Source organism: Semicossyphus pulcher, unplaced genomic scaffold, assembly GCF_022749685.1.
Source record: "Semicossyphus pulcher isolate SPU_LCO1_2020_fin unplaced genomic scaffold, fSemPul1.0.p SCAF_13, whole genome shotgun sequence".
Taxonomy (NCBI): Eukaryota; Metazoa; Chordata; class Actinopteri; order Labriformes; family Labridae; genus Semicossyphus; species Semicossyphus pulcher.
Window position 1 is genome coordinate 29,580,839 of NW_027211637.1, and position 27,548 is coordinate 29,608,386.

At 41.8% G+C, this 27,548-nt stretch overlaps 1 protein-coding gene across 1 annotated transcript; it reads left to right on the forward strand.

The window, feature by feature from the left end:
• Window positions 1-14,502: 14,502 nt before the first annotated feature.
• tcea2 (transcription elongation factor A (SII), 2) lies at window positions 14,503-26,197 on the forward strand. Its single transcript, XM_069660233.1, has 10 exons — window positions 14,503-14,699; window positions 18,222-18,284; window positions 19,659-19,764; window positions 20,166-20,253; window positions 20,345-20,526; window positions 22,081-22,137; window positions 23,732-23,886; window positions 24,046-24,192; window positions 24,291-24,362; window positions 25,833-26,197. Exons 1-10 carry the CDS (start codon window positions 14,631-14,633, stop codon window positions 25,839-25,841), a joined length of 948 nt encoding a protein of 315 aa, XP_069516334.1. The 5' UTR covers window positions 14,503-14,630; the 3' UTR covers window positions 25,842-26,197.
• The last annotated feature ends 1,351 nt before the right edge of the window (window positions 26,198-27,548 follow it).

Sequence of the window (27,548 nt, forward strand, 5' to 3'; positions counted from 1 at the left end):
AGTCGCAGAAGACGCCTGGTGGAATGTAAGTCTACCAAAAAATAACCATACATCTCACTTGATTTATGAGTTAATGCTTTCAATTGCTCCTTCAGTACAGCAGGACGTTCACTGTGTGAATTATGGTCCTGTTAAGAGTAGAAATAGATGAAAGAGCAGGCTATGCTTTAGGGCGATTGATAAGTTGCTGCCCCAGACTGGCTGCTGCTCTGGCTTAAATACACGAGGCACACCGGGCCCAGGTGTGTCCCATAATCCTGATTAGCCTGCCAGCGGGTCTGCAGCCCTGGAGACAGAGAGCCAAACAACAGTATAGAGTACCAAGTAGAGGGGCCGTGACAACAGCAACCTCTCAACCAGGATAAAGGCCTACCAATGCATAAGCCAGGCAGCTCCACCCTCTCTGGTTACCCCAAAAACAAGATGGCGGCACTTAAAATGCCAAACTTCAATACAAGAGTCCAGAAACCAACAGTGACGTTATGATGTCTAAGAAACGAAAAAATAAAGGGATTTAATCATTATGCAGACCTTAGTGTCAAAAGAAACGTATTCATATGAATAATATGGCTTGTCCTGAACAAACATTACTTGCTTGGTCCAATAAAAAATGGCAAAGGCTGCATGATGGCGGAGCATTGTTACGGCGCTGAGGCGGAAATGCAGCGTGAAAAGAGTCTGAGAGTGAGAGCTGTTAGCGCTGGCGTTTGTGAATTAGGTGCTTTTTGCCACAAGGCTCATTCGCATAGAAAGGGGACAAATCTGCTCCGAATGTCTGCATAATGACAACATAAATACGCGCAAACAGCTCCGGAGCACAGAGATGCTGTTTGCTCTGCCGCGCACTGCATTCAACCCTCCGTGTGTGCTTGGAGAATGAGGCGGAGTCTTTGTTTGTTATTTGCACAGGTGTTGCGGGCGCAAAAGCTGCACAATCCTTCAGTGAAGTCCCCCCTAAGTGTCTTTCACTTATACAAACAAAGTATTTTAATATTCATGCAAAGATAATTGTTAGTTTGTAGTTTAGGATTTAAGTAAGGCTAACGTTGTGTTCAGACAGAATGGAAATTAGAGTGCGTTGGTGTGAAACTTCAGCGACACATTTCTTTGCCAACAAGCAGAACACGAACTTGAGGTATTAGGCTTGTAAGGAAGTTTTATTGCAGGAAAGTGGAGCTGGAGATGAGGGAGGTGGTCCAAAAGTTTGCAGACGGAAAGGTGATCTGGTAGAGGAGACGAGGCGAGGTTGTGAGCGTGGCTGGTGGAGTGGGGCAAGGTGAGGAGTTGAGGATCCGGTGAGCAGGCTGAGGCAGGCAGGAAGGCAGATGGGGAGTAATGAGCCTATGGCAGAAAGATAACAGGATGAGCCACGCAGAAATCTTCTTTTATGAAAAATCAGAGAAAGGCCTGATAGTTTTCTAACACAGTGGCTGAAACAATGATCGGGTGATGAGTGGCTGGAGAACCGGGGTAGATGGAGAGCAGGTGTGCAGGTTTCACCAGGTGTGTCGCATGAGCAGCAATCAAGAGGGAGCTGGCGAGTGTCACTGGGGGAGCCACGCCCACACACACACACACACACACACACACACACACACACACACACACAAGAAGACAAGAAGAAGACACAAAGAAACAGGAGGAACTGGCCATAGCAGGTGTTCTTCAGCTAAATAAATCTGATTCATGAAACACAGAAACAATCTAAAACAAAGGAGGGAGGCTGGAGGGATTTAAACTGTGCCCCAGCAGCTGCCACAGTTGCTAGCTAACTTGCAGCTAACGTCCGTACAGTTGGTGCAAAAGTTGGGCTGAATAAACACAACAATACAGACGACAATTAAAAATTTGATGATGAACCTGTAACAGCTTGGACAGACATCAATAGTAAAGTTTGGTTTCAACTGTTCAATAATTGTCTTTGTAATGAGGAGCTACTTCCTGTTTTGGTTCGGCTCTTTGTGGGTCGACCTAATGGACGTCCAGAGTTTAGTGTTGCAGCTCAGTTGATTGTGTGTGAGTGACGGTTGGAGTATGATGAACATTTGAAGTGTGATGGAGGAGTAGAAGCGAGAGGCAGAGCTGCTGCGATGTGACGGAGCCAACAGCTCTGTTTTTTTAAAGCACTGTAATTCAGCAGAGCCTCCCATCACTGCTGAGAGCAGCAGAGAAACAGGAGGAATTCAGTGAATCACATGTATGTTGGCTGTTATTTATCTATTTGTTTTAACTGGTCAGTTATGTTTAGTGGAAAAAGTCGGTCAGTGAAGTGTAACTCATAGATTTTATCGTGTCTAAAAGGACCCTCTTGGATAACAGTGGTGTCTCTGCATGTTTCACCTTATTCACTATAAATGATGTGTTCTTTGAATCACTGCTGACCATTTTCCTGAGCCTACTGTGAGCTTGTATTTTCATTCCCTCCCTTCCCGGCAGCCTGCGGCTTCAGTTTGTTTCTATAAAAATCAATTCTCAGAGACTCGCTGCAGACGGCTCATCCATCACAGTCGGCATTAACTTATTTATTTAGTCAGTTTTTGTTCGAAGGTGCTGTTAGATGCTGGTCTGAGTCGCTTTCATCATGTATGAAAGTTCCGTTTGCTTTTTGCCTTTGATCCATTAACCCCTTAACTGCTTGTAAATGTTAAATTGTCACTACAGGCCTCAGATGCTACTGGCTACTGGAGCTACGGCAAAAACATGGATGCAAAACCTGATGAGAGCAATGTCCCAAGTTAATCTCTGCTGGATCTTAGAAAAGGAAACAGAAAACACTCCTGGAGTTTGAAAATGTGATGTAGCTTGTTAATATCTTTAAAAGTAAAGCACAAATGTTGTTCGTATTAGATAAATACATATAAATATGCTCATCTGCTTTAGAAAATCAACTAAATCGCTGTTTTTTTCTGTGTCTCTAAGTTTTTCATGTGCTGGAAAGTCGAGTTTTTCTCCATGATGTGAACGAAACATAAATACAGAACCAGAACCACAACACAAAACGGACTCACAAAAGATGAATTAGCTCTCCAGACACTTTTATTTGTTTTCTTGTAGATGAGGAAAAAATGACAACACAGATTTTATGTTTCTGAAAATGAAGATGTCACACAAACTGGATGGAAAAATACAGTAGCTCTGAGTATAAACAGACGTATTCCTAGAAGAAGAGACACGCAGGAGGGAGAACGGGAAAGGAACAAAAAGATGTAAGAAATGTGGGAGAGAAAAAGCTCACATTTAAAACAATGGATTAAAGGCAAAAGAAAGAGATAAAAGAGCATATGGGGGAGAAAGATGTGGAAGTGACATTTGGAGAGGAAGAAGACGGGATGAGAGGGAGAGAGAGGGGGAGCGATGGTGAACAAACTCAGAGCCTCCAGTTTAGTCGGCCACAGAAGTTGGGAAAGTATTCTGTGGTCGCTGCAACTATTCCGAAAATGTTAAAGACGGAGGGAGGGGATCACTGACTACTGCAGAGAGAGAGAGAGAGAGTGTGTGTGTGTGTGTGTGTGAGAAAGAGAGCTGCATGTGAAAATGTGTGTCTAACTACTTGTTGAAATGTCTGTGTGTGAATATGTGCCAGTAACGTTCATGTGTGTGCGTGTGTGTGTGTGTGGGGGGGGGGGGTTGTGTATGTTTCTGTCATTTGTTATAAACAACATGAAGTTTATGTTGGTGGTCATGTGATGCTCTGAAGGTTTACTGGACGAGCGTGTGTAAAACGGTCAAGACTGGTGCTCACATGCAAAGCTGTGTGTGCACGTGTGTCCGTGAAAGGTAGCTAAAGCCCGTTTGATGATTTGCTTTTGTTGCATGTTTGACACCATGAAAAAGAAAAAACCCATCCATTATCTACACCGCTTATCCTGTTCAGGGTCGCAGTATAGCCCTGTCAATCACAAGGCTGACACATATACCCCTTTCCCACCGAAATTAGCGTGTTGATGCAGGTTTTTCAGACTCGGGAAGACCCGCTTATAGATGCCGATTGTCTCTTTTCCCATTGCCAGTGAAGTATACTCCTGTCAGTCTCTTTTCTGCGGACAGAAAAGCTGAGATGACAAGGAGTTGCAGAAGTTACCGACGGAGCGTAGTGTCGCGCCGGAAAGGGGGCGGAGATTAACGTGTCAACACTGGTTTTGTGTTCCTATCAATGGGGATCAGAGCCGAGGCGATAATTACCTGGGTCTAAATTCCGATTGTAGCCTTTCAAAGAAATCAAAAAAGCCGAGTGTTAGCTGGTTTTTTGACCAGAAAGAAAGCGACTATAGAGACAGACAACCTTTGCCATTAACACTTACGGGCAATTGAGAGTCATCAATGAACCTAACAAGCATGTCTTTGGACTGTGGAAGCCGGAGTACCTGGAGGGAACCCACGCATGCACGGGGAGAACATGCAAACTCCACACAGAAAGGCCCACTATGACTGAAACAAATTCGAACCAGGAACCTTCTAGCTGTGAGGCGACAGCGCTAACCACTGCACAACCGTCCAGCTCCCTGGTTTAAAATGACAGACTTGAATGAGAGACTATTTGGTTCTGATAATACAGACAGCCCAACCAAATTCACGGTATTGTTCACTTATATTCACCTTAAGAGAATGACTTACTCATTGCTCAGTAAATGATATGTATTTTGATGTAGACTACAATTTAAACAGATACCTGAAGTTTTGGATGGAGAACCATCATGAAGTTAACTCTAAAGGTAACCACATCACAGACAGCACCACCTGGAGCTTTGGGTGTGATCTGCACAGCAAAGAGCAACACGGGACGTCCAAGCAGCTGCAGATCTTTGATCAGCTGATGGGTGTTTGGGAGTTGCAAGTTTTCCTTCTTTCAAATGTAAGATGTCTATGATAAGGAGAAAAGATATACCATTCATGTGGACAGATCTGTCATTTGCTTGTCTCATAACATGCTATCATAGGTTTATTATATAAGGTCACATGGTCATCAACAAACACTCTGCAAACAGCTGACGGTGCGTTCTGTGTGCAGAGGAAAGCAAACACAGAGACAAACAAAAGACAGAAAAACAAACATATATCCCCTCTCTCTCTCTCTCTGTGTGTGTGTGTGAGTGTGTGTGGTCATCTACTATGTCCCCACACACACACACACACAGTCCCATTCACTGCGTCCCACCATTGTCCTGCTGCACTTAGTTCATACACAATGTAAACACGTCGACACACGTGTAAAACGTGCTGCGCTCACTTATACACACAACTGATAGGCATCTATAGAGTGTGTGTGTGTGTGTGTGTGTGTGTGTGTTCTGGATGGAGGGCAGTTTCTGGGAATTGTGCTGCTGCCACAGTGGGGAGATGCTGAGAGCAGCAGGAGGGTGGAGAGGGTGTGTGTGTGTGTGCATGCGTGTGTGTTTGTGTGTGCGCTCATTGTTTTCACTTGTTAAAGATTAGAGCGCCTTTTCAACACTCAAAATCACACACACACACACACGCACACACACAAAGCCATGCATACACCCTGGTCTGACCTATATCCAACTTTGCATGCAAACACACACGCGCGCACACACACACGCGCGCACGCTCTGTCAGAATAATGAGGGCAGGCATGCTGAAAGAAGGACAAAGGCTGTTACTTCATGACTGTGTTGATGAAAAGTGACAGAGACTCATTTACCTTATAAAACCTCTTTTGACCTGCTGGATGTCAACCTGTTGCACAGCACGTCTAATTCGAGCACAGGAAGTCGTGAATGCAGCAGCGTTGAAAGGAAACGCTTAAAGAGAACTCAGAGTTTCAGTCATGGATATTGTTGTTTGCAGAGTCTGATCATCTGGTTGTTTGTGCATGTGGCCTTCTTGCATATGTTGGTGCTGCATTTGAAATTTCTAAGTGACACTTTTATTGACAGCAGATTTTTTTCTAAAGATGATTTTTTAGGGGTGGTGCGGTGGTTAGCTCTGTTGCCTCGCAGCTAGAAGATTCTGGTTTAAACTACGGATGGGGACGAATACTCGAGTACTCGTTGTTGGCATCATTATTCGAGTAACGTTACACATACAACATTTTGTAGTTAAGTAGTTTAACTCAGTTACATGCACCTTGTCATTCGTGATCAGGAAAAGTGAGGTCTGGAAGAACTTTGACAAAAAGGACAACGATAACGTGCTGTGCTGATATGTGGTGTTAAGTGTGTAGGTCATAGAAACACTAGTTCGATGTTTAACCACACACGCTTAAAGCACAAGGAGAAGCCAGCGGTGACAGACAACAGGCAGTCTCACATCACATCATTTGCCCTGTTAGCACACGTCGCTGTGATGATACCAGAGCGGAGATTAGCCTGCTCATAACAAACATGGAGACTGAAGATATGCAAAAAAAACAAAAGCTAACAGAATCATGGATGCCTGGATTTAATGTGGGTCACGAACGAACGTGTTTCGGCTCTATGCCGTCGAACGCCAACATTAAATTATATATATTACATGATTCTGAGTGCCGGAGCTTTTGTTTTTCGAGATTTGATTTTCTACCGTGCACCCGAAATGCTATTTTTGAAACATAGTTTGGAGTTGTGCGCGCTATTACTGCAGTAATAGTACAAGCCACCATCACGCCAGACAACAGCTACGAGAGCAGAAAACATGTGGGATACGTGTGAAGCAACACGGAACAGAAGTCCATACAGTCCGCTACCGCTGTGACGTTTGACAACGGAATGTTACAACGATAATTGGAGGGTTAAGGTTGCTTTCCATTGTTGGCAATTTATTTACAGTAATGTGAAAGCGTTAGATAGTATTGTTCTCTTACAGGCATATAGCCTACTATTTCTGGGCCGGGAGGTTCGTATCCGACGTGTTTTTTAACGGTAAAAAAATATATAATTTGTAATTAGATTACTTGAATGTTAAGATTACTGGAAATGCCCATCCCTAGTTCAAACCCCTGTTCAGACGTAGCGGGCCCTTCTGTGTGGAGTGTGCATGTTCTCCCCGTGCATGCGTGGGTTCCCTCCGGGTACTTCCTCCCACAGTCCAAAGACACGCTCGTTCATTGGTGACTCTGGAGTGTGAAAGGTGGTCTGCCTCAGTGTGTCGGCCCTGTGATTGGCTGGTGATTAGTCCAGGGTGTAGCCCCGCCTCTCGCCCAATGACAGCTGGGATAGGCTGCCCCTGACAGCTAGCCACCCTGAACAGGATAAGCAGTGTAGATAATGAATGGATGGATTATTTGTTGGGCCTTTTATGTCTTTCGACAGGAGAGTGAATAGTGTTGGAAACAGGGGAAGAGAGAATGGGGGATGACACATGGCAAAGGGCTGAGGATGGGAGTTGAACCAGGGGCCGCTGCATCGAAGACTGTAGCCTCTGTATATGGGCCGCTAAGCTAACAAGACGCCCCTTAGAGCAGACCTTTTGACTTGTTAAAGCAGGAAAAGCACAGGTAGAAATGATGGTTTCCTAACAGGCCGTGACAGCCTCAGATACCAGACTTGTTTGGTTCGTTTTATTGATTGTTGTCGGAGGTAAAAATAATTTCTTGCACATTAAATTGTACAAAAATCAATGAACTAACCTGAAAGAAACCAGAGACGGACCGACTGACACACAGATGTTCAGGCATTTTAAACTCCCATGAGCCCTCTTGAGAGGAAGCTGGGATGGATGTGAGGGGACACAGAGACAGGAAGAAGATGCAGGGAGCAAACACTTTCTCAGTTTCACACCACTGCTGAGCTGCTGCTATTCTTCTGCCTCTAATCCCAGTGGAGCAACACACACACACACAGACACACACACATATATACACACAAGGCAGGGTAAAACAATACAGGACACACTAATCAAAAGTGTCGACTAAACAAAACAAGGCAGCAACAGAAGGGAGTTTGTGTTTATTTATCTAATAAATGTCATAAATATTATTATGAAGCACCTTGTTTTACACTTCCATCTTCACTCCACATTTACTCATCGTTTCCAGGCTTGAAATTTGTCTCTTTGCTTCAGACAATGTGATGAAGTAATCCATTTTTAGAAGCACAACATCGACCACGAACCGTCTGGTAATATTCGACTCAGTCTCCACGGAGTAAAGTCTGTATCAGACCGTTTTAAAAACACTGGGTTGACGTACAATGTCCTTTTCTAATGTCAAAGCAGGAAGTAGAGTGACGTTAATATAGAGCAGTGAAGGACGTGAATCCGGAGTCCTTGGTCAGCTACACTTAGTGTTTCTTTTTTTTTTAACTTGGAAGGTTTTAGTGGCCCGAACTAAAGAGGAGAAAAGAGGTTATATAAAGATTTTTAACTGAGGAAATTGACAAAAATGCACAAAAATATAATGCAAAAAAAAATTACATAGAAAATGTGTGTGTCTAAATGCAGAATGCCTCATGAGTATTCTGTGTGTGTGTGTGTGTGTGTGTGTGTGTGTGTGTGTGTGTGTGTGTGTGTACATATAGGCTGTGAGGGGGTGTGAGAGGGAAGCGTGTGGGAGTGGGGCTGCTAATGTCTTCCCACACACACACACACATCATAAAACACTCATAAACACACACACACACACACACATACATTAGAGCAGGCACACACACAGCCCAGCAGCAGACCAGCGGACTTTGGTCCTGCTGTGAACTGGTCGAGAGGAAACACACACACACACACACACACACACACACACACACACACACACAGTAGTAAGGACAAATTATTTCACAATAAGATTGGACACACTGAAAGAAGGAATGTCTGACATATTTCACATTACGTTAAAGCTGCTGAGTTTTTTGGTGGTTATGAAACAGACTGAAATTAATACTGATGCATCTATGTGACCGACAAAAGCAAGCAAGACCAATAGTGACATGATTGATCATTTCTTTGTAGATATTTTCAATGCCTGTAACTGCCGGGGGTGTCAGGCGAAGAGATTAACGGCACGTGGGCGAAACAGCCTTTGTTCACAGTTTTCTCAGCAAAGGTTCTTTATTAGTCGTGTGTTTGAATCATTAAAGAAAGCAGGAGAAGATTTTTCACCAGACAACACAACTTACACATGTACAGGACAATATCAGCAAAGAGACCGTAGGCACTTCTTTGTCCACAGGGGGCGCCAAAACCGACACAAACTGAGAGTCCTCACAGGAGCTTTAAGTCTCAGCGACTATAACGGCGACATGCTGCTGAATTCACAACAACTTTTTTGTCATATTAAACGTTTGGTATTTATTTTTTATCTACAAATATTAATAGAAAATAAAAAAGCAATATAATCTAATGTAATGAGGTGTGTCTCATTTGTTGAGGTGAGTGCTAACATCAGACATTGATTTGAGGACACTGGGTCACATGACATGTAAGCTATTAAAAAAACAAACATAACATTTTCTTTAAAAATATTAATATAAAATATAAGCATCAATTAAATCCAATATTCCAAGGTGCGTCTCATCTGTGTAAGTGATTATCTGGCATTAGGACACTGGGTCACATGACATGGAAGCTTTTGAAAAAAAAACAAAAAAAATGTCTGTATAAAGATGAAAAAAATGTATTAACAGTGCATCTCATACACTGACTTTACAGTATTTGTTTTGTATTAATGCAACTTCAAAGGTTTAAGGTAATCGGTTTCCTCCGTTACATCCTTAAAAAAAATTACAGCTTACCCAAATAACACATGTTGTAAACACATTATCGTGTCACATGACTTGACACAGTTTGGTTCTTTTACTTACTTTTCCCAAGTTTTCCATATTTTTTTTTTAAAGTTAACTTCACTTGTTAGAATTTATAGTGTAACAGATTGAAGTTAAACTTCGAAGAGAAGCTTTGGTAGGAAGTAAATTAACTCACGTGCTATACTGACGTAAAACTTCTGGGTGCTTCAGAGGGAAATATTTTACTTCATCATATTTGTTTGACAGCATCAGTTACTCGTTACTTTCAAATAAAGATTTTACTTTATTTGAGTATGTGATACCTTCAGTATAACGTGCTGATAATACTTCTTTAGTGTTACATAACAAGTATATTAAATGCAGGTGTTTCTACTTTCCTCATTTAAAGGTTCTGAATACTTTTGGCACAACAAAATTTAAGTTACAAGAAGCAAAACAAGTTTTTCAGTAGTGGGAAAGAAATGTTGACGTGTATTGAATGTGAAGTACAATTACTAATATCTCTTCTTGACGTCAAAGACAATAAGTCACGAGTTTAACTTTCATGTAGTTCAAAGTTAATTCTTCGATAATGAATTTTTAATTCCTCACATGTGTCTCTCGTCTCAGGCTGATTCTTGTCTGCCCAGAGCGGAGAGAATGATTGGACGTGTGCCGAACCTGTGCCACCCGGGATCGACGGCCTCATTCTCTGTCCCAGGATGACGACATCATCATCACCTCGTTCCTGACTTCCTGTCTCCTGGTGTGGCCGCCTGGCTGGAATGTTGGCAACCGGCCGGGAAGCAAACAAACACTCACACACACTAGCACACTCGTTCATACACACCCTAACTCACATGAAGAGAGGGTCCAATGTTGACATCATCTGATACATCAAGCAATAAATATGCAGTTAGCTGTAAAGTGTTCTTTCACAGGGGAGTCTTTTCAACAGTTTGACTGAAGAACAATTTGAAATGTAACAAAACATCAGAGCTATGAAAGCTTAAAGAAATCCAAATACAACACCATACTTAAAATTAATAATGATGATTGTTATTATTATATGGCTGTTAACCCAATAGACACTTTTATTGGTTGACTGTAGGGATGCACGATATTGGATTTTTTGCCGATATCCGATATGCCGATACTTTCCAACCCTTTCTGCGATTTCGATACCGATACATGAGGCACATGTTTTTTTTCCACCTAATTGCAGAGAGCATCAAGTTCCCCCTGTAGTGTAGTTGATAACATGCCTACTCTTAGGGCAGGTTCACACCAGCTTTGTTTAGTCCGATTGAACTTGAATTGTTTGTCCCCTCGGTGCGAGTCGTTTAGGTGGTATGTTTCCATTTTACCGTTACCTGGTGGATTACGTTCCAGATACTTTGTAGTTTATATTCGTCTTTCCCCGGAACCTTCCTGTTGACAGCTTTGATTCCGGCTTTCTCATCACTAAACATTTTCCAAAGCAGATATCTAATTTCCTGGGAAATAATCAAACGGTCAGTAGTATTATGTTAAGAACCAAACAGTCATGTTACTCATATCAAGAAAGCAGCCATTTTCTGTGGAAGCTTCGGCAGACTCATTTACCATCAGAGAGGAAGAAGGAGCCAGCTCCACACAATACTTGGCCCGCTTTCTGAAGGAAATAAGAATAGCTTCATCCATCCAACAGAGAGGAAACTTCCTGTCTGAGGTCATAACTAGCTTTGACTCCATAGATCTACAGTAAGTAGAAAGGACACTTCCTGGTGCTGAGGGTCAAACTGAACAGCCACAGATCGAGGTCGAGTGGGCACTTCCTGCTTCAGATGTTCAATAAGTGACACTCCCAAGATCCATTTCAAGTAGAGAAACACTTCCTGGCGTCAGAGGTGACTTCGAATGAGTTCATAGATCACAACAAGAGGGCACTTCCTGAAAGCGGGTTTCATTGATCTAATGCACACAGAACAAACACTTCCTGGATACATAGATCTAGTCCAGGTAGAATGAACAGTTCCTGCTGCCAGAGATTAATCCAGAACACCAAGATCAGAGGGCAATTCGATAATAACGTCATTCTGAGGACGCAAACCATGAATCCAATCTTGACGTACACTACCAGTCAACAGTTTGGACACATTTTCTCATACAAGTGAATGGGAAAGTGTGTCCAAACTTTTGACTGGTAGTGTACATGATAGTATAAGTACCTTTTTAACCCAAACCACAATCTTCTTTCTAAACTTTATTTTTATTTTTATTTTTATTTAACCAGGAGAAATCCCACAGAGATCTTGACCTGAAGCTTAGAACCAAGTCTCAACTCTCAAACATCCACCCATCCATTATCTACATGCTTATCCTGAGAGGCTGGGTACACCCTGGACTGATCAACAGTCAATCACAGGGCTGACACAGAGACAGACAACCTTCCACACTCACATTTACACCCTAACTCTCAGATGTACGTCGCTTTGGACAAAAGTGTCTGCTAAACGAAACAGTAACTCTGTAACCTACGGGCAAATAAGAGTCAACTCCCCTTTAAAAGTCCATCCAAAAGTGACAACAAGCTGAAAATGTCCCACTTTCCAAAAATGTCCTCCCAAGGTCTAAAAATCAAATTGGTTCCTACAAAGATAGCAGTACAAGTACACACACACGCATGCACACACACACACACATTCACACACACAGGCAGCTATCTCACCCAGCAGCTGCTGATGTCGCTGCCAGCTCTGCTCTGCAGATCCTCAGCTGGAGGAGAGTGTTGGCTGCAGACATCAAGCAGCAAGAAATCATGAGACTGAGAAAAAAAGGTCCTCCAAGAATTATTTACTCGACTGGAATGCAGAGAGGAGAGTCGGATTTAAACAGAGAGAGAGAGAGAGAGAGAGAGAGCGCGCTCTGTGACCTGCAGCTGGCAGGGACTGATGGAAGTTTGTTTACAAATGTTCTAATTTACAAAATATAGGACAGATCTATTTATTTGTGTTCCTTGTTGCCATAAATCAATACCTTCTGCATGCAGCTTGTGCTGACATTAGAGCAGCGGCTCCCAACATATTCAGGTTGTGAGCCCTTAAAACGAAACAAGATGTACGCGTACGTTTAAAGTTTCAACCTGTAATGTCTTCTTGAAATACTTTTGAAGAGCACATCCTGATTTTACTGTTTTTTAATTTTATTTAACTAGAATTATTTCTTACTTTCTGTCAAATTATTTGATGTCATCTAAACAGGATTAGATTTTAATATGGGCCGCACCGTGGTGCAGTGGTTAGCGCTGTCAGCTCACAGCTAGAAGGGTCAGAGTTTGATTCCCAGTTCGGATGTAGGGGGCCTTTCTGTGTGGAGTATGCATGTTCTCCTCGTGCATGATGTGTTCCCTCAGGGTACTCCGGCTTCCCTCAACAGTCGGTTAATTGGTGAAGCATGAAAGGTTTTCTTGTGCTCTAGAAATAAAGATTATTATTGATATTTGCTGCTCTAAAGATGGAAAAAGCTCCCAGAAAGTCAGATGTAGAAGGAGAAATATCTTTATCCCTTTAAAAATGTAACTGGTCTACCCACTCAGACATGGAGTGCTGCTACTGTAGGCTCATTTTACTTCTGTCTCTGTCTCAGGTGCATTGCACAGTTAATAATAAAGCCAGGCCTTCAGTATTTTGACCTTCACAGTGCCTATGATTGCGTTATGTATGCAAAGTTGCACTGGAGCAATGTGTTCCGATCCATTCAATGAACCTGCAGTTAAATCAACAGAGACACACCATTTACACAAACTGTTTACAATTCACAATCTGGGCTCCTTCAGAAACACATCTGCACTGCACACAAAGTCCAAATAACTGAACAACACTGACATCTAGAGGAAGAACACTGTAAGCACATGCAGGCGATGGATTGGGTTGTTGAGTTCATGACTGTAGTATTACTCAGCGCTTCACAGGACTTCATGTATTGGTTGAGCTGTAGAAAGAGCTTAATCATGCTCAGTGAGACAAACAAATAAAGCTCAAGTTTAAAAGCCGTATATTTGTTCAGTTAGCCTCCGCAGGTAAAATAAAACACTGTTACTTTAGAGTTTAAAGCAAAAGGTCAGAAATATTACAGAGACGAAACTCTGCTGGAGGATGAAAACGTGACACCTCAGTCTGAGATAAGAGCTGATGTTCATTGTCGCCACAATCAGCTGATCTGCTCCGATTCACATGATTCTGTTTGTTTTGGAAAGTTAAAACTGATCTTCATCTAAATCCTGACAAGCTGAAGCACATTTTAAAGATGTTTCAGAATGATTCCTCACACGTGTTCAACAAAGGTGATAGCTAGCTGGAACGGGTTGAAACATCTCTTGTGTGATGCCAGCTCATTCTGCACCATTCAACTAACAACAACTGATTTATAAGCTAAAAAAAAGACAAATAAATCATGGCAATCGTGTTAAAATCCATTGTTAGGGAAGTTTCACTCATCACTGTTTATTTATGCATAATTTTCCTGAAGAACAGACTCTGCCTGCAGAGAGGAGAGGTGCTGAGGGGTTTAAATCTAACTTTCATTGGCTAAACTACAAATTCATTGTGTGAAAGTATATTAAACTTCCTTCCTGACTTTCTACCAACAATATTATTTCCCATCATCATTTTAAATAATAAATAAACCCTTAGTTATTTACCCAGTGAGAATAATTACCCTTTAATTAAGTTTCGTCTGGCTGCGGGACTGCTGAGTGTCCTTTAAAAGTTTTGGTCAAGTTGATGAATCTGGACGGAACCAAAAATAAAACTACAACTCCCAGCGTCCCATAGTGTCACAACAACAAACGAGAGGCAGGCAGCAGCTGGGAGAGAAGGAGACAGACAGACTGCGTAAAGAGGAGGAAAGAGAGACAGACAGGGAGAGTTATTCTTCCACATCAATGGAGGTTTTCACCGCAGCAGAGGAGGAGAACTGACGGAGAGAAATCCGCTCAAAATGGCTAAAAACCAGGAAGTGGAGCGCATCGCCAAAAAGCTGGATAAAATGGTGCACAAGAAGAACACGGTGAGTGCAAAAAACAGCCGCTGCATCCGCTGAAAAACACGCGATCAGGTGATGAGCGTTACCTTTAACTGCTGAGAGAGGGAACATTCTGGAAACACAAGCAGCGTGTGTTTTTACTCTGCTCACTGGTGTATGGAGAAGGATTTACACATGCTTACACTCTCACACAACAAATCTGCCGCTTCTGTTTTCATGATTTGGGCGAAAAGTTTGGAAAAATCACCGCAGCGATTGGTCAGAAAGCTGCCAATTAAAACAACCCGCACCTTGAATCAATTTCAATCTGGTCAATTGACTTCAGCTGTCAAATAAACAGCTCCAGAAGTTATTAACTCCATAAGGAGGTAATATTACAGATTAAAGTGAGCCACATAATAATAATAAAGTTTTATTTTAGCTCTGAATAGTTTTCACTGCATGTTGCTTTGAAGCAAATCTCTCTAATGAAGCACATGATGCTAATTTGTGCCCAGGAAGGTTCTGTAGGCCTGTAGTTACAACTGACAATTATAATAGAGACCAAAATTCAACAATTGGAAGCCTAAATAAATAACAAGCTTCATTTTTTATAAACTAACAGGCTTTAAAGCTGTTAGTCGCTCTAATGATATGCTAATAGGTTTGACCTTCATTCATATTTAATTGAGCCTGCACCTGTGTCACAATGACATTTAAGCTTTTAAGATCCCAACTGTAATAATAATTTGTGTAGAATACTGTTTTATAAACGAACGTCTCTTCCTTTTCTCTCATGGAAAAATCCAGAACATGAAATTTGTTTCTGATGTTTAACCAGTTAAAACAAGGTGTCTCCTATTTCTGTGGTCCTCAGTGTATGTGCACGAGAGGCTTCTACAGAACACTTAGAAAGTTGTACACAGAAGCGGCTCTGTACCAGCTTTGATGTCACAGTCATGCTCATATGTACTCGTCTTAATTGCCCACCAAAACAAACAAACAAAACAGGTTTAACAAATGCTGCTGTTTTCACTAACAAACACAGCATAGTTTGCAAATGAAAAAAACAAGCTAATGCATCTTAACATGTGATGTATCTATTGTATTATGAATATGTTGTGTACATCATACTTCACAGACAAGCAAAGCATCTTCAGTGAACAAAACATGCTGCTGCACAATCTGGTCCTGAGGATTTATGTACAAATATCCAAAGTAATTTACCCTCCAAAACAGCAGGTGGCGCTGTGAGTCAGTTTGAACACCCACTCTGGACAAGAGGGTGATGGTGCTGTGTGAGGCATTTCAAGACTGCACATTAATTTACGTGGCTCTAACTATGATGTATTAACACATTAGGTCGTGGATGATGTCATTTTAAAGACATCGGGTTCAGCATTTTGGCTGTCGCCATCTTTATGTTTTGTAGCCAGAAGTGACCATATTTATCTGAGAGGTTGGAAGTGGAGATGAGGGAGGGGTATGGAAGTGCTAAGCTAACTTGAGTGCTAATTAATTGGGATTGGGAAAAAACAACAAGTTAAATAAACAACCAAAAACAGCCGGCCTCCTGTTGTGCTCCTTTTGTACAAATTTGTTGTAAAACCATTTAGTGAACAATTAGCAAATTAAGAAACCAAATTCGGAGGACGTATTTGAAGGCCAATTGCATCATAGCGGCGTGTCAAACGCTGTTCTATTTCGAAGGCTTCTTCGAGCGCGGCTGACAAATGCTTCCTCCTTTTCCCGTCCCACGAAGGATCCATCGGGTGCGTCCTTCGTGGCCCAACGTATCCTGAGATTCATTGTGGGCTAATTCAATCGCGATGGTGGACTCTCAAGCAGCTGAGGAACACACTTTTGACGTTAGTTATGACAGCTACTTAGCCCACTAGCTACCCGTTGCTAGACAACAGGAGCTGCGTTTGGGGACGCAAGGGTAAGGGCGGGACAGCTGGTGACGCGAACAGGAAATCCTCCGTAGACCAGACCGTCTCATTTCAGTTCAGTCTTCGTGGTCTACTCAGGCTACGAATGACTCATCCTAAGCAGACCACGTCCTTCAAAAGATGTAGCCCCTGATTTGAGACACAGCTGTAGCCCTGCCTAAAGTAAACCTAAATGAACTCTAAATGGACGATAACGACGTAAACATCGCGGGCTGTCGAAGAAAACTTGAAACTAGCATTTGAGACCTCGAACTCATACGGACAATGTTTACTGTGGTTATGAATCATGTTAGAAATATTACGTACAATCTGACTTCTTCGCAACCAGTGGAGTCGCCCCCTGATGGCCTTTAGAAATATTGCAGGTTTAAGGAACTTCTGCATTGACCTAACTTTTCAAACTTATGCTGGATAGCTATCTAAGACTCGGCTAAATCAAACAAGACTGAACAGGTGAGTTTGTGAGAGATAGGAGAGAAAGTATGTGTTCGTAAATTTGGTGAATTTTGTTGTTATGGCTACGAAGTTACAAGATGTAGTTCCAACCTCTTGCCAGAAGGTATGCTCCCCTGAGTAGGGGCTAGCTAACGGCTAACTAATACAGGATAGTCAAGCTAGCAACACCGCTAGCTATTGTTGTGTCTCTCTCGCTCAGCGATTTGAAACACAGCTGATAATTTGCTTTAGTAAATGATGTGTTTTCTTTCTTTATATATAAATGCAAACAAATTGAATCTTTTATTGTATGACAAACAAAAAGACCACCCAAGTATGAAAATGTATCAAACAAGAAGCAGCGAAATCATTAAGAAAAAAGCCAACATGGTTCAATGACTATCTTCAACTGGCTCTACTCTCTACTTCTTTTTTTCTCTTGCTCCACACCTCCTCACCTTTACTTCACCTGACCTCCTCTTTTCTCCAGTTCTGCTCTCTATCTTGTCTCTGTTCATCCTTTAGTCTATACATGCCGTCTTGTGTCTGTGTTGCTTATGTGGCAATGTGGGAACACGTCCAGCTTTTTCCCTGCAGGAACATCCAATTTGTCACAGAAACTTTCTTCCCTTTCTTTATTCGACCTTTTGTCTGTCTTAAACTTGTTCTGTCCTGTGTTTCATTAATGTATCAAATCTTCATTTTAAACTCTCCTGTAGTCCCTTTTCTTCAGCTCACATGTCGATACAACATCTGCTACAAAGAGCAATCCATCTCATTAATTTGTGCAGCTGGTGAATACGCTTAGTTAGCTCAAATATAAAATTCCTGGTGTTGCCGTGATCCCTTCTTTCTCCCTATTAAATGACAAATGAATCATTACACTCAATCATTTGGCTCCAGTAACCTCTCGGTAACCTTTAGTCTGCATTGAAAGATGGTTTCTGGGCGTCTGGGTGACAGCTGTTGAGCTGTGGGTGCGGGATGAATCTTTACATGCAACACAAAATGCCACCTTGACTTTAATAGAGCATTAAAACAAAACTGTCACCTTAAAACTTTTCAGTGTATTAAATGGACAGAAAGATAGATGTGTTGTCATTCCTGCTTTACACATCCTTTGGGTCACCACGTCCTGAGGAGTTGAAGGAGACTTACAGGTGTATTTGTGTGTGTGCAGGATGGAGCTCTGGACCTGCTGAGGGAACTAAAGAACATCAAGATGTCTCTGGAGACCCTGCAGGTAATTAACACCCCCCCTTTACTACGTCTTAAAGTAGATATGTTGTCACTTTTGTTAACAGTATTTTAAAGTATTTCAAAGTAAGGCTTGGAGTTCCCCCAAAGCCTGGAAAACTTTCACTTGATCAAGATTCCAGTGTGGATCAGCTTTGTTTCTTCTTCATCTTTTTAAATCCCATGTTTGTGTTTCCTTGTGTCTACATGTCAGTGAAAACAGAAAGGCATGCAGCAGCAGGCACTCCTCTGTGTAACAGAAGGCCTGCTGCTGCTGCAATCACCTAAGCAAAGCCTCTACATTATAAGAAGAGGATAAATTGCCTAGTTTCAACCGCATGCATTGTGCAGTGTATGGATAACATGCTTTTTGTGTAAGCTAGGAGCCATGTGTCGGCTGTTTATTATGGTTGTGTTTGACGAAGATGATGAACAGAGATGCAATGTCAATTTCCATGATGTAACATGGACTGCAGCGCGCTACAGCCCAGCAGAGCTAAAATATTCCACCCGTACCTTTTTAGATATCGGAGGACCAACAGCGCTGTTAAGTTTCCATTTTAACTTGGACAGTTGAAACTCATCAGCTAGGCTAACTAGCTTTCAATCTTCACTTGTAAAATGGAATCTACCTACATACAACAGAGTAACAAGACTGACCGCATCAGGTCAATGTGCGCTTTTGTGGGCGATGTCTTACAAGGACTGTCCTTATGAGGCCGATGACAACGTGTTTGAAAGCAGGTATGCGCTGAGGACGTAGGTGAGGACAGCGGAGGAGCAGCGGAGGAGCAGCCCCGCCTACTCCCCGAAACTAAGTATCCAGAGCCGTATAGACAGAGAGTCACATCAGTGGAGGTCCAAATGCTCCATGATCAACCTTTGCGATGTCGCAACTCTCTCTCTCTACAGCTCTGAAAGTACCGTCACTGAGTCAGTAAGTCAGTAACTCAGTCAGTCCCGTACAGACCCGTGTGTAGGGCCAAAAATCATAGCTTATACTAGCAAGCTAGGCTAACCAGGTAACGATAAGAAAGTTGAAGCTGGAAAGCCTAGCGTGATAACATTAGCAAGGCTTCCTACTCCTAGTCACCAACAGCTCTAACACACTCCATGGTGTGTTTGTTCTGTGGTTAGCATTAGCTGTCTTTCTGTAATGGCTCCAGTTAGTGATGACGGCAATTAAGGAAACTATCAAACCTCCAGAAACTGGTTGTCTTATGACCTCAGGACTCTTTACATTACTTCTAACGGTTGACATTTTATCACAGGTGGGACTCACAGCAAAAGGCCACAGATAACAATGTCTCTCTCCCTCCTCTTCTCTCTCTTTCTCTCTCTTTCTCTCTCCTTCTCTCGCTGTCTGTGTGTGTTCCTGTAGTCGACCAGAGTGGGAATGTCGGTGAATGCGGTGAGGAAACAGAGTTCAGAAGAAGAAGTTCAGACTCTGGCCAAAGCTCTCATCAAGTCCTGGAAGAAACTGCTGGGTCAGTGTGGGTGTGTGTTTGGTGCTCTTGTTCTTCTGTCTTTGTGAGGACCTGATAGTTTGCCCTGAAAAGTGAGGACAGTATGGGAAAGTGAGGCTAGGGTTAGAGTAATATGTTTGTTATGTCAATGACAAGGACGGACTGACACGTGTGTGTGAAGTGGGGGTAGAATTAAAGATGTATTGATTAATCTGCTTGTTGTTTTTAGCATAGATAATATGAGTAAATGGTATCATGTTATAGATATTCTGATCCATGAACCAATATTCAAACCAGTTCCAACACTACCCTGCAGGTTTGACTTTACATGTAAGAAATGTTTCACTTTTAGAGCGGATTTAAAAATGCACTTTCATGTTTTGTTTGTTTGTTTTGTTGTTGTTTTGTGTCTGGTCCTGCAGACGGTTCAGAGGAGAAGGAGAAGAAGAAGGAAGGCTCTCCTGTGAGGTCATCGTCCACCTCTAAGGACTCCGGCAGCAGCGAGAAAAGGTCGGTCGCACAGTGAAGGTTCAAATCAGAGACATGACTCTCTCTCAGGAAATCCTGCCTCACTTCTTCTTTCAATATTTCTTCTCCTCAGCACTAAGCAGTCGGGGGAGTCCCCAACTACCCCCACTTCCCCAACTACACCAACCACACCCACCAGCCCCACCACTCCGACCCTCCCCCCTCGGGTCACCTCCTTCCCCCCGGCCCCTGTCACCACCGACAGTGTGAGGAACAAGTGTCGAGAGCTGCTGGTGGCAGCGCTGCAGACTGATGGTGAGTATATACTTTTTATTATAGACAATCCGAAATTGTTTAAGAGACGTCTACGCTCTCTCTGAACTCCCCAGTGAACTAATGAAAGTAAAAATAAATTGACGGCAACTTTACACAGGCTAATTCTGTTTGATGTGGTATTTGAGCAGAGCGGTTACATAAAGCTGCTACGAAGGTACTTATTATTTCAATTATTTCAGTGTTTGCAGACAGATTGACTGTAGAGTAATTTCCTTTCCATACCAAAACATTAAGGTGACACATAGGGCTGAAACTAACGTCTATTTTGAGTAATCATTTATTGAAACGATTCATCTACTAATCAGATCATGAATTGCACAATGACTTAATGGCTCTTTTTTAGCTCACAGCTTTAAATGTAGCTGGAGGTTCTTTTAAGCATGTGCTAACAATAAAGACAAATTAATTCTGAAATGAAATAATCTTTGCTGCTGATACAAAAAAATCCATCATCGAGTTTTTGTCCATTTAAAACTGACAGACAAAGAGCTGATACAGAAAATAAATCTAATCGAGTATCTATTTTTTCTGTAAACCAAGGACAGACAAAGTAGCAGCAATAAAAGCAAACAACAGCACATCCACGACTCCATGCCTTCTTTCCAAATGCTCGCACATCACCGACGTGCTCCCGTGATTAACGAGGTCGGCTTTACAGATCCTGCAGGCGATCCTATTTCTTTGCAGCGTTGAGGGTGAAATGCTCCCAGACTTGAGCAGTTTAAGGATGTGATGGTGTTGCATCAGCTGCCGTCATTTTGCTATGTTTTGTTCACCAGTCGCTTCACAGTCGCTGTTTAGCATGCGAGATTGTAAGGATGCGAGATGACCCCCAGAAAACGATGTTTTGTCCATGCACAACATGAAAAACACGGCTGATGATTTAAACAAAAAATTATCGTCAAACTCATTTTGTCGTCGACTAATCGTTGCATCCCTAGAGGCTACAGACTTGTTGTTGTTGTAATACTGGTTTAGTCCACAAGAGGCAGTAGTGCACCACCTCCTATAGTAGATAAGACTGACAGCATTCATGTTTTGTTGTAGGTGAGTTTTAATTTCTCCATGCACTCGTGTTAGGGAGTTGTTTAAAATAACAGTCATGTCTTTCTTTATGCTTTAAGTTCATTTTAAAACCGGTGATGGCGGAGCACTTAAACCATGTTTTTCACCTGCCACAACTCTTTATTTTGTTTTTGTTAGTTTTTTACCAAAAATGAATGAACACAGTGGGAGGAGTCTCAAAAGCTCTGTAAAACAACCTAGTAATCTTTGGGTTTCGACTAAACTGAAGAATAAATCTCCATATTCTCGTGACCAATCAGGAAAACATGTTCTCTGTCAAACTCTGTCTGTTTACAGGTTGTTTTTAATGTTAATGTGTGTTTCGTACAAGTTTATTTTAGGTTACATCTTTGTTAATACCACTGTTCCCCTCATTGTTTCATCGTGGTCCTTTTAATCTTGCTTTGTGGTTTTGTATTTACACCTTTTAACGAGTATAAAGCTAAACATGAGCGTTTGTCGTTCCAGATGACCACAAGACCATCGGCGTGGACTGTGAGCACCTCGCGGCACAGATCGAAGAGGATATCCTTTTTACGCACCCACTTCACAAGACACACATGAACAAAACAAACTGGATTACACACTTGAATGAAAGATCCTAATCTGAGTGTACAGACGGGGTGTGTTCCACTCTGTTAGATAAACAAAGCTGTCTTTGCAATATGACTCTGTGCGGGCGATGCAGGTCTGTCTGTGTGATCAGCATTTTGTTCATCTCTATATCAATGAGGGTCGAGTAATTGACAGGAACATCTCTCTGTGTAAAGTTCAACAACCTCTAAAATGATCACATAAAGTACGGTTGAGGCTGATGTGTCAACATGAACCTGAACATGCAGCGCTCACGAGCCTGAGGTGTCCTGAAAGAGCCTTAACACAGAGGTTAAGCTCTTCTGATTCATGTGTCAACATGACCTTTCCTCTAGTTTACATTTTTGTGAAGTTGTGATTAAGATCTAATAATAGTAGAGCTGTCTCTGCGTATTTTACACAGTAAAACACAGTTTTGTGTTGTGATGCAGAATGAGCAGTGTGGCCTCATAAAAATTTAGTCAGCTAGGTTTGGCAACTTTTCATACAGATAGAGTGAACTGTTTGGAGGCTATGAAATGAACTCAAATCAAGTTTGCAAAATAATTAGCTTTCTTTATTTTTAACATCGTAGCAAATCAGTACTTTTCAAAGTAAAGAGGAACATATGGGGCAGTGTTTCGTTCCCCTTAAAGATCCAGTACACCAGGGAGACTTGCACCGTATTCAGGACAAGTGAATATTACAACCACAGTTGCGAGCAAAACGTCATATTGTTGCAAAGAGCTGTAATATTTTGAGGAAAAAGTCTTCATGCTTTGAGAAAAATTAGGCACAGGTTGGTGTAAAATGTCAGTTATTATTCTTGTAGTTTCTTTTGGTGACAGTTTTTTGTAGCCTTAAAGTCGAGCTGAAACGGCATTTCGAGAGTCTCTAGCTTCCGTATCGTGACGTATTTCCGAGTGAAACAGGACGTGCAGGCGGGACATATCATTAGAGGGACTTGATTTGATAGTTGAGAAGTGGGCGTAGACAGACGTTCTCCACAGCGCAGTAGCTAGCTAACTGACCGAGCGTTCTTGGTGCTCTGTGGCTAAATGTTGCAGATTGATTGGTTGAAATAGTTTGGTGCTAACTTACGTAAGCACGCGTGAAATTTAGTTTTGCCGGAAGAAAAAATTATCGGATTTACATATAAGAATACGAAGAAATGGATTTTCTGTATTTTTTTTGGCCTATATTGTCAAATAGACGCACAATATTACCGGGGATGTGATCTAAAAGGATTAAAATGACATTTTTCATTCACTTCGACTTTGAGTTTAGACTATAGTGTAATTTCTCTGACAGTAAACTCTTTGTTGCCATCCCCTCTGTTCTTTATTTATTAATGCAACATTGAGAACAACGATTTTCTCCTAACATTATGACTTAATGATCATTTTACTTACAATACAAAAACAAATCATCTCATCCCCTGATAAGCCCGTTCTTGGTCCTGGTGTAATTTGTGCTGATGTGATGTAAACAGATTGTACACACGTATATTTGAGTTGTATTGTCCTTGACTCCCCGTGGTGCCCACAGATCTACCAAGAGTTTAAGTCAACAGATATGAAATATAAAACTCGTCTACGAAGCCGGATCTCCAACCTGAAGGACCAGAAGAATCCCGACCTGCGGCGTAACGTCCTGTGTGGAAACATCTCGCCTCAGCGCATCGCCAGTATGACTGCTGAGGTCAGACGTGCAGATGTCTAGTCTATAAAAAGCCTCTTCTGCATGTTTACAGACTGATTTCTATTTAATGAAAGTTGTCTGGTTTCCTCACTCATTAACTCATTAACCTATTTACAAAGGTTAGATGTCCTTTTCATGCGTGTTTGTGTGTGTGTGCAGGACATGGCGAGTGCAGAGCTGAAGCAGATCAGAGAGACTCTGACTAAAGAGTCCATCAGAGAGCACCAGCTGTCCAAGATGGGAGGAACTGAGACGGACATGTTCATCTGCAACAAGTGTCACGGGAAGTGCTGCACGTACACACAGGTACAGACACACACACACACACAAACGCATAAAGAACTGTGTTAGCTTTGAATGGAAATGTGTTTTTCACACGTTTCCACCGTCTGTGTGTTTTATAGGTTCAGACCCGCAGCGCTGATGAGCCCATGACCACCTTTGTGTTGTGCAACAGCTGCGGCAACAGATGGAAGGTAAATCAACAAAAACAACACTAATAAACAGTCGTACCAGTTTTATTAACTAACTTTGTTGTTTTGTCATTTAGCTTTAAATCAAACATTGTGAGCATCAGTTTACTTGATAATATGAGGGCCTGTGTCCACTAACGGTGTTTTTTGCTCGGGCAGCGCCTACGACCTCAATTTCAGAGCCCTTCTCGTCGGCGCTAACTGTTGCTAGGTTACAAAAGTTGTCTGGCGGCACTTCTGCTTCCCTTGGTAGTGACCGTTAAGTCTGTTTGAAATCAGACTTAATATTTGCTTTATTTAAGAAAATTTTACTAAGAAACATAAAAACAGTACCCTCGAGAAAACTAAAGAATTAGCTTCTCCTTCGCCATTGTTGTTGACAACGTTGGTACTGGAAGTCCTGCCCCTTCTTGATTTTGATTGGTCGGTGATGGAAAAGTGATATTGACGAGCTTGGCGGCCAAAACTTAAACTATTTTCATCTGAGAGCGCAGGGAAAAACAGCTCATGGCGTTTTTGTGCTCAGGACGCTGAGCGCTGAAAACTCTGAACTGCATTGGTTTTGTAGAGAATCGGTGCTGCAAGCGCCACAAATGTCGTCAGTGGACACAGGCCCTTAAAGACACCTACTGTCTGTATGTCCACACAAAAAAATGAATCCAAAAGAGAACCAATTTAACCTTTTTAAAAAAACAAATGCAACATTAAAAATAACAAATTGAACTCCATGCACACAGTACAGTTGTAGACTTAGACTTGGGCTTAGATGAACTTAGACCTAGATCAAAATAAACCTCTTTAGATTGTCTCGGTACAATATGTGAACTTTCTTATGTTGCATCACCCCACTTTCATTTGAGAAAGGCGTTCTGTGATATATAGTACATTCTTTACTGAAGCAGAAGAACACAAGGCAGGTCTCGTTATCTTCCCTAAATATTTAAATGAAAACATCTCTGTTTTTTCAAACTCCGTCAGTAACAGACTTTTGACACAAGGTGGCAGCAGAGACTGGACTCTCGCTGTTTCTCGACCCACCTTCAGTTTGTGCTGCTTCCTTTAACCTTTTTATTTCCTTCTTCCTTTTTCATCCCCCCATTGTTTGATTTAACTTCCTTTAATCCATCATTTTTTTAACTTCTACTCTCCTTGCCTTTCGTATCACTTTCCTCAGAGTGATCCCTCCTTCACCCCTCTTTGTTTACATGTCATACCTTCTGTCTGTCCTTTTCACCCTCTATATCCTTTCCTCTCCACTTTTACTCCTTCCTCGCTCTCCGCCCCTCCCCCGCCTCCCTTATTTAGCTGCTGGCTCTAGGTCAAGGTGAAGCCACTAATTTGAGAGGCTTGTGTTCTGTGGGAAGTGTTTGGTTTGTTGGAACATTTTTAACAAACAAAAATCAGTTTGTTAAAGGTACATAAAGTTTTATGACTCCATGTTTTCCCTGATGAATCTTTGTTTCTTTCTTTCAGTTCTGTTGAAGAGGACGCGTTTGTGTATATTATCTCTGATGAAGTAAACTAACTAAAGTGAATTGAATGTGGATTTAAAAGATGAATTTAGTTTTTTTTCTCTTTTATTTTGTATAATTTCTTTTTATATATAAAAGTAAAAGCTGTAATATATTTAGAGAAGAATATGCAAGATCATGTTGTCTATTGGTTTAATTTGTTTTCTATGGAGCACTTAAAGAGTTTATTTCTTATGCTAGAAGAAGCTTTAAACCAGATTAAAATCTAAAACTTAGGCCTTGTGGAAACAGTGGATGTGCCTTTCTTTGCATTGTTGTGCTGCCACATATTTTGCCCTTAACATTTCTATTAAAGTTTCTCTTGGATCAAGAACAAATCACTGCCGTTTCTTTTTGTCTCTCTGGCTTTTTTGGTTTTTAATAGTTAACAAATATGGAGTAATTTATTTGACATGGTGATATTACTGTGTTACTATAGATAAGTATCCAAAATGACCATTACAAAAATACTAAAAAGGACTGTGCGGTGGTTAGTGCTGTCGCCTCACAGCTCCAAGGTTCCTAGTTTGAACTTTCTGTGTGGAGTCTGCATGTTCTCCCCCTGCATGCGTGGGTTCCCTCCGGGTACTCCGGCTTCCTCCCACAAGCCAAAGACATGCTCGTTGGGTTCATTGGTGACTCTAAATTGCCCAACGGTGTGAATGTGAGTGTGACAGGTTGTCTGTCTCTAAGTGTCAGCTCTGTGATTGACTGGCGATCAGTCCAGGTGTAATCCCCGCCTCTTGCCCAAAGACAGCTGGGATAGGCTCCAGCCCTGAACAGGATATGAGGTATAGATAATGGATGGATACTTTGTCTGCTAGAGAGCATATAAAAGAAGTTCAACTGTAAAATGTCCTGCTGAGGTCCATGTTTAGACATAATATATCTTAGGAATGGAATTTGTTGTTTAACAAACAGAAATATTTTTTGAGGTACAGTAGAAAGTACAGTGATTGGGATTGGGTACAATACTCGCTCTACTGACTGTCTTACGCTTCAAGTCCCTTGTGTTTACTTGGTTTAACTTGGAAAGTTTGGAATCTCTTGTAACGCACTGAAGATCGACGCTCTAATTTCTCTCAGTAAAAACGAGCTGAGCTGAGCTGGAAGCTGAGGTGAAGTGGTTTGAGATCATCGCCTTCATGAGTATTGTGTTTCTGGTTGTTTTAATTGTCGTTGTATGTGTCTTACTCATTAGGAAAATACTGTTTGGTTATGCTTCATTTTTTCGTTGTTCTGTTTGAGCTCTTACCATTACTAAGATCAAGTGTGTGGGTCTGTTGCACCTGTAGCCACACCCACCAGCGACGGCACGGTGTACCAACCCATCCTGGAGTACACCTCTACCTCACTGACGCAAGGTTAGTCGTTACATCAGAAGGAATCAGCCTAAAAAGGTGTTTGGACCTTTAAAACAGTTTATCACTGAATATATGGCTTTACTTATTTCTTTGTGTTAAGAACAAGAGTCGAACCAATACAGAAAAATGTGAAAATATTAAAACAGAAAGGCCTGTTTCACTTCTTTTTGTCTCAGTTAGTTGATATTGTAAAAATGGATCACAGCTGACTTCCAGTGTAAACCAGAGTCTTCGCCTCCGTCTTCCCGATGACGCTGGAGGTGCGAGCGTGTTGACAGAGGTGATGAAAAGTGGTGAGAAAGCAGAGCGGAGAA

Bases quoted from the DNA above. Each gene is read 5' to 3' on its own strand.
- tcea2 (XM_069660233.1), top strand. From the start codon at position 14,631: ATGGCTAAAAACCAGGAAGTGGAGCGCATCGCCAAAAAGCTGGATAAA. The intron at 20,254-20,344 runs GTCGGTCGCACA...TCTTCTCCTCAG, and splicing joins TCCGGCAGCAGCGAGAAAAG to CACTAAGCAGTCGGGGGAGT. The intron at 23,887-24,045 runs GTCAGACGTGCA...GTGTGTGTGCAG, and splicing joins TCGCCAGTATGACTGCTGAG to GACATGGCGAGTGCAGAGCT.